The 7,907-nt window shown below is 56.0% G+C and overlaps 1 protein-coding gene across 1 annotated transcript; it reads right to left on the reverse strand.

Annotated features, from left to right (window-relative positions):
• Positions 1-4,933: 4,933 nt before the first annotated feature.
• On the reverse strand, positions 4,934-7,095 carry GUITHDRAFT_122350 (hypothetical protein; the record flags this gene model as incomplete). The annotated part of the gene is made up of 10 exons (XM_005818385.1): positions 4,934-5,091; positions 5,145-5,250; positions 5,298-5,355; positions 5,431-5,518; positions 5,647-5,800; positions 5,857-5,945; positions 5,999-6,052; positions 6,231-6,678; positions 6,771-6,863; positions 6,916-7,095. 10 exons carry the CDS (start codon positions 7,093-7,095, stop codon positions 4,934-4,936), a joined length of 1,428 nt encoding a protein of 475 aa, XP_005818442.1.
• Between the last annotated feature and the right edge of the window lie 812 nt (positions 7,096-7,907).

Here is a 7,907-nt window from a genome sequence, read left to right on the forward strand (position 1 = left end):
TTCCCCGCCTTTGCCCCCCCTTCCTCCCTTCCCCGCCTTGCCCCCCTCCTCCCTTCCCCGCTTGCTCTCCCTCCTCCCTTCCCGCTTGCTCTCCCTCCCTCCCTTCCCTTGCTCCCCCTCTTCCTTGTCCTTCCCCGCCTTGTCTCTCCCCCCTCGCCTCCTCGTTCCTTCACCTCATCAACCCCCACCCCTCCTGCTTTCCTCGTCCTGTTACACAAGTCAAGGCTTCTTCTCTCCGCCGCAATCATCGAGCAGGGGCAGCAACAGCGGAGGATCACTCACATACGGAGGGGAGAGGAAGTGAAAGTTCGACATCAACATGCTATCGAATGCTCATGTTCTCTACCCGGACATTGCCAGGCAGTTCTTGCGAACTTCGAGTGTTGGCTCAGCATTGTGCAGGCCGTTCTCAACGGATATGGCGGATCAGATCATGATGACTGCATGTTGACATTCAGTCTTCCATCTGCTTCTTTTCATGAAAGCTTCAAACTTCACAATCTTACGTTTAAGAAGTTGTGGGTACGACAACATACAAATTCGAATGGATCTTGATGACATCTTCGTGAGACCCAAAAAATTATCTTCATTCAAAACTGTTGGTGTAATTAAATCAAAATGGGGAAAGAGACCAACCATTGGAGGCCTTCAAAAGGTCCAGCCAACTCAATGAGTTTGTAGCATACAATCAATCGTTCAACTTCGATCTCTTGCGGATGAAGTGTACATCATCATCATCATCATCCATCGCTAAGAACCACCTTATGAAGCTCGCTGATATCGGCTCCTCCTCCTCCTCCTCCTCCCTCCCCATGAAGGCTTGTGCTCCAGCTTCTGATCTCAGCCTTCCTCCAGCAGCCCCCACATCCACATCCGCCATGATCATTTCGACATGCCAATCCTTATGCGTTGCCAGCATGGTCACGTCTTCGGCTCTGTCCACATGCCCTTCCCCATGCCCTCCCACATGGAGCTCTTGCCTTTCTCCCCCTCCCCCCCATCTGGACTCCCCGGCTCTGACCCTTGACCCCCCCTCCCCTCCTCTCTCCTCGCTTCCTCGCATACGGCCACTTCTCCACTCCCAGCCTACGGCACGCGTTCCTCAGCGCCGTCAGAGAGATCCCCTGCAAGCACAGCCCCGTCAGCCTCCTGCCGCTCCTCCCCTCTCTCCTGCGTGCGGGAAGCAAGGCGGGGGAGAGGCTCACCAGCTGATCGGCGGCCTCCTCCTGGCGGAGGTGGAAGAGAGCTTGTACGTCATGGCGGGAGATGCTGACGGGGTTACCGCCGGAGTCTTGACGACGCTGCTTGCGGGGGTAGATCTGAACGTAGGGCTGCTCCATGGATGGTGTTGGAAGGGATGGAACGACAGGGTACCGTGTGGTGACTTGTTGTAGCCAAGGGAGGGGGAGCGTTGTCTGTGCTCTGTTGTCGTACTCACAAGATCCGAAAGTGCCGAGGAAGGCAGCGTGTCGGAGGGGGCGAGCGAGGACAGGATCAAGCTAGCCCAAAGCCTGCCCTTTTCATTTCACTCCGCACCAGGACGTGAAGACACTGGGATGGGTGGGGGGTACACTCGTACGGGTATTTCTCCCTGGGAAGGCATGGGTGATTTGTCATATTTTTGGGAATCAAGGGGTGGGTCCTATGCAGGGAGTCCTTGTCATGTTACCGTGGTAACGTGATCAGACGGAGTCGAACTCCGCTTACACCACCCTACCCTGAGAAAGTCAATGAAATTATGGAAATAGACCAGGTACTGGAAGTCCATCTGTTTGACCTCTTGGCTTCATGTCCTTCAATCACGTTACTCTTCGGAGGCAAGGGGTGGGTTAACTCGTTACCAGAAGTAGGGTACTGCGAACGAGTCCGTACGGGTACCTTTCGATTACCACCCCCTAATGAACGTAGTCACGGTTTGCCCTGAGGCTCTTTGACTTCTTAACTCCGAGTCAGGTGACCTTTTTAACTGAAGTGACGTGATTCCTTACCACCCTTCGATTGTAGCACGTTTTTGGCCCGGAGCCTCGGAGTTGTTGGCCTATGAGGCCCGTGCTAATGATCGAAAAGACTTGATTTCAGGCTCGATCATTCCTCGGAGAAGGCGCAGTGTACCAGTACATTGAGTTAAGTGATTCTTAAGATCGGGATGTGGATATCTTTCTCTGACCTTCGAGACTTTTTTCCGCCTGTAAGGTGCCCTTGCACCAAGCTGGTAGGGCATGAGAACAAGATAACGGCCCAATAACGGATCGCAGGGCAAGCCTGAAGGCTTAACTGTGTCCCATCTACGAAAGACTCAACTCGAAGTGCCTCGATCTTGCTGACAGGTTGAACCGTGATTTGGAACGTGCTGGTGTCAGAAGACTGCGATTAGGAAAGTGTAACCAACGCACGTATACGAGTTGTGACATCATTTTCACAGGCTGTGACTGCGCAAGATTGTGTTGAAAAGATACACACAACTTCTCACATGCTCCGCTGGGCACAATCAACTTGGTCTGGGTTGAGTGCTCTCTGATACCCAGCCAACTGGTCTTGAGCTGTTTGAACAGAACCGCCACCACACCTCAAGAGTCTGAGTCTGACTTCATTTACAGGAAAGGAGTCGGACCACGGCACGGTGGAGAAGACCCAAAACTCTCAGTCTCCTTTATTTAGGATGTACTGTTTTTGCTAATAAATGTAAAACAAGACTTGCATGGTCTAGATATCCTCGTCATCTACCACTGTAGCATACCACCTGATGAAGCTCGCTGATATCGGCTCCTCTTCCTCCATGGCAATTCTTGCGCCATTCTCAGTTGTCACCTCCTCTCCCTCTGCTTCCAAGAAGTTCATCTGATCTTGCCACCATACCCGCGTCTTCAGGTCAGTTCCCTCGGTCGCCTTATCCATCTCGGCCATCGCTTGTTCCTTGACTCTTGTATCCTCGTCCTCTAATAATTCCACCTCCCCCCCTGCCGCACTCTCCTTTCTCCCCTCCCCCCATCTCGGACTCCCTGGCTCTGACCCTTGCCCCCCCCCCCCTCCTCTCTCCTCGCTTCCTCGCATACGGCCACTTCTCCACCCCCAGCCTACGGCACGCGTTCCTCAGCGCCGTCAGAGAGATCCCCTGCAAGCACAGCCCCGTCAGCCTCCTGCCGCTCCTCCCCTCTCTCCTGCGTGCGGGAAGCAAGGCGGGGGAGAGGCTCACCAGCTGATCGGCGGCCTCCTCCTGGCGGAGGTGGAAGAGAGCTTGTACGTCATGGCGGGAGATGCTGACGGGGTTACCGCCGGAGTCTTGACGACGCTGCTTGCGGGGGTAGATCTGAACGTAGGGCTGCTCCATGTTGGAGGAGAGGGGGGGACAATCAAATATTGAGGAGGAAGAGGAAGAGGAAGAGGAAGAGGAAGAGGAAGAGGAAGAGGAAGGGAAGGAGGAGGACGTCAACAAGGAAGGGAGCCACTGAGGGTACAAGGAGTAAACCTTAGGTCATGAATTGTGCACGGAATGCTGACAAAATCATTTTTAAAGAATCTCTCAGAGAGATGCAACTCGGGTCGTAACACTGACCGTGTGACGGCAGTGACCGGGCTCACCACGGCCTCACGGCAGTGTCACCGGCCGTGACCCGGCCCGGTCTCCCATGCTTCTAGTGACTCTAAAACAACTGAGGGCCGTTTCCCGCCGGCTCCCAGATTCCAGAAAGTGATTTGAAATTTACCCCGAAATATTCACGGGTGCTTTCAATACATACTGACAGGGGGTGGGGTCCCCTGCCCGGCCTGTTCATATTTGATGCTCCCAGCGTACCCTCCCTACATTCTAACAATTTTTCTCGATTGAGCTAATAGTATATTTCCATATAGTGCCTGCCCATTCGAAAAGCAAAATCTGGGAAACTCAACCGCATCGTTTCATTCTCAAATTAAAATGACTTATAGTTGAGTTCTCCAAAACATTTGGAGGAGAAAAAAAGAAATTGACTTATATTTGTATGAAAAAATCTGGAATCTGGAATCTGGGAGCCGGCGGGACGTGACGGGCCTGAGTTAAAACTCGGATCGGATCAGGCCGTACAAGGACAATCAGGAGAGTAGAGGAGGCTTGACCCTGGACCGTGCCGTACCGTACGGTCACCCGGTCCCGGCCAACTGGATCCCCCCGGGGCGGCGGCCGCAGGGCCGCGCGGGGCCCCCGGCCGGCCCTGGCGGGCCGGGACTCGGACTCTGGGGACTTGGCCCGCCCCCGGTGGCGGTGACCGGCGGTGACGGACGCTTCCGAAGTTCCGACTCCGCACAGCGGCCGCAGTGACTGCGGCAGCCTGCCCGCCGCCGCTCCGAGCGCCCCTTGGCGGCGGGGCCCGGGCCCGCCGCCGGGCCGCGGGCGGCCCGCTGCGACGTCTCACTGCTACGGTCCGAGGCGAGTCAACCTGCCGCGGCGCCGCTCAGCACCGTCACAGCTCCGGGCCGCCCGGCCGCCCGGCCCCGGCAGATGATCGGACGGTGCACGGAACCGGACTCGCCGGGAACCATGATAGCATCCGGGCCGATGATCACCGGCCGGTCGTTGAAAGTTGCCGCGCCCCCGGCGGGCCAGTGACTCCCCCGCAGTCTTCGGGCCCCATCCGGCCGCGGCGATCGGATGATGATGCCAGGCTGAACCATCAGCGATGAGCCTGTGAATCAGTAAAATTTTGGATGATAACTTGGATGATTTACTGAACACTACTACGGCAGTCAGTCAAGGAGCGACTGAGTGAGGCAGAGACTAGAAGGAGAGAGACTAGAAGAGCTTCAGTGAGAGAGAGACTAGAAGAACTTCAGTGGTTGTGTGAGGCATGCGAGTCGCCCGCGGCTCCCATGAGACACTCGCAGTGCCGATGATTCAACGAGGTCAGCCCGAGCGCGATGGCCCCGACAGCAAACGACTGCGATAAGAGCGACGGTGAGCTTAACGAGATAGGAAGAGAGAGAGGAGGAAGGTCACGAGGAGAGCAAGAGGAGGCGAGAGGTCGGCAGCAGTGACAACATCATGCATCAGGAGACGTACCAGCCAGTGGACGGCTGCTCGCTGTAGATCATCGACGACCAGGATCTCGGGAACAAGTCCTACAACCATCCCTTCACACTCTGACGGAAACCCATCCTCCTCCGCTCCTCACCCGCGGCGATGTACAGGAGCAGGCCAGCTCCGAAGGCCAGCAGGAGCCCCATGTCCTTGCTGATGTGGGAGGAGATGGAGTCGGAGGACGCGAGGATTACGATGACCTGGGAGACGCGTCATGCTCGTGCTCGACTCGGGGGCTGTGACTCACCCCAAGGATGCAAGAGAGGGAGGAGGCGAAGTTGCTGATCAGCGCCCATCGAGTCGACCTGCCCTTGCTAGGTGAGAACAGGAGAGGCGGGTGAGGGGTAAAGGGGAAGGGAGGGAGGGAGGGAGGGACTAACATTCCAGACGTCCTAAGGATGACAAAGTCGCTGAGCTCCTGGGGTAGTTCGTGCACGATGGCTGCACCCACAACAATCCAGCCGAGCTCTGTGAATCAAGGGAGTGAGTGCTGGACAAGGAGGAGGAGGAGGAGGAGGAGGAGGATGAGGGGGAGGGGGAGGGGGAGGAGGGGGAGGGGGAGGGGGAGGGGGAGGAGGAGGAGGAGGCGTCTGGACCTGGTCCGCAGTATTTGAAGGCAATGGCTGTTGTCACCCCATCGAAGAAGTTGTGGAAGAAGTCGGCAATGAGCACGTTGCCTATCCTGCCGTGCGGGCAGAGGATCGCCTCCTCTAAGCAGGCACTTTCGACGCTGCTCTCAGTGACGTAGGGCTGGGAGAAGGCAAGGGGAGTCATCAGGTGCCCTTGAAGAGCAAACCGTGAGTTACCAGCTGTTGAGGCGCCTCCATCTTCTGTTGCAAGTCGCAGCGCACTTGAACCATCTCCGCTACGGTGCTTCCTCCTCCGCTTCCTGCTGCTGTAGACTGCGAGGACGGTGAGGTTTACGACAAGGACGGAGCAGAACTCTACCTCCTTGCTCGTGGGTTTGTAAAAAAACTTTGAGACCGTGCTCGATCAGAAGGCCTGAACCCTAATGTCAGTCTCTTTCCCCTCTCCCCCCTGACCCTCATCCCTGCTTCTCTTGCTGCTGCTGCTCCCCAGCTTCTCTCTCTTCTGTCACTCTCTTGCACCCTTCCTCCAAACTCTTCCCTTCTCCCTTCTCCCTCCTTGTCCCCTCCACGACCGTGACTCAGGTGCTCACCGGCGAAGTATCCAGCGGTCACCGTGGTGCTGACGCGCCAGTCCAGGGCCCCGAAGAGAGCGCCAGCTTCAGGGATGAGGTGGACGAGGACGAGGGAGATGAGAACACCGCACGCGAAGGAGTTGAGGAACTTGAGGATGCCCAGCTGCTTCATCTGAACGATCGGAGCGATGATGAGGGCCCCCGAGAGCGACATCACGGCCCCCAGGAAGGCCCCGAGCATCGACAGCCCCCATACCCTGCTGCTGTCCATGGAGCTAGCGCAGGCTGCGGATCCCTCGATGGAGAGGCTTTCCCCATGGATGTCGCTGAAGAGCTTCCGGTCGCCGGCCTCCCACTCTGACGGGTTGTGGTTGGCAAAGACCACGTACTCCCCAGCAACAGTCACCGACACCTTCATCAGCGTGCTTGCTGCCTCCTTGTCTGCCACCAGCTCGAACGCATCAACCTTGGTCCCATCCTCTAGCTTCAACGCCCCCCGACCAGCCCCTTCTCTCCTTGCTGCAGGATCGGAAGTTTTCCTTTGAGAAGCTCCTCCACCTGCTCCTCCAACTTCTCCACCGCAGAGCTGCTCTCCTCGAAAGCTTCGGGCATGGGTACCAGCACTACCTTGAGGGAGGAGTCGACGTATTCCTGCACCAGCACAAGAGTTAGAGGAGAGGTGTCTTCAGCTTGTTCATGAGACCTCATTCTGTCGTTGAAGGCTCAGCGTGTATGTTGCTTGCTCAAGGTGATACACTCCATGCCAGAGCTCCTCGTGCGCGTGTTCCCCCTCTTCATGATCGTGATCGTCTGCACTTGCATGCCCTCCGAGGAGAATGATGCTCAACAACAACGTGCCGATGAAAAACTTGATAGCGTTCATATGTTAATATCTGCTGTAAAGATTGTCAACAAAGCTCAAGTTGAACATAGATGCAAGGAAAGCCAGACAACAGGAGGGGATGGGCTGATCTTTCTGAAGAATGTTCATTGTCCTGACATTCATCTCGTTTTCAATCATCTGTATGGCGTCTATCTCAGCATCTGTTTGCTAAAAACTCTCTACTGGGTTGCATGCAATTTTCATTTCCAGCTTTGTCATCTCTTCGCATTCTCTGTTCTCGTTTCCTGCTATTTCCTCTCCCTTTCGTGCTCTTTCTTTCCATCTTCCTGTCTATCTCGTCCTGTCCTCTCCACTCCTCTCCTCTCCTCTCCTCCTTCCATCTACCTCCTTCCTCTCTCCTCGTCTCCCTCGGCGCTTGATCCATGGACGCGAGTACAGAATATCTATGTCCCCATGTACCCCACCCAACTAACAATCTCTCCGTAACAGTACCCTACCGTTTCCCTGACCTCTCCATGTTTTATTTTGTACCCCTACTTTGACTACCCCACCCCATCAATTCCCTCACAAGCGTTGGCTCGAGGGGGGTAACATTTTGTACACCAGTAGGAAGGCGGATCCGTATCTCCCCTGCAGTACAGTGACCACCCCACCCCCTAACTGACCCAGCCTCTGAGCCGTGACTCCCCGTGAACCACCCCTACCCCCCATTCCGAGCCTGGTGGCGCAGGACGTGACACTACCGGGTGACCGGCCCAGTGGTGTGGGTGAACTTTGAAACGTCCTCCTTTTTACTCAAAGTTAAGTTAAAATTAGTACGAGGACAATATAAGGAGAGGAGGCCCGGCGTC

Source organism: Guillardia theta (genome assembly GCF_000315625.1).
Source record: "Guillardia theta CCMP2712 unplaced genomic scaffold GUITHscaffold_316, whole genome shotgun sequence".
Classification (NCBI taxonomy): domain Eukaryota; class Cryptophyceae; order Pyrenomonadales; family Geminigeraceae; genus Guillardia; species Guillardia theta.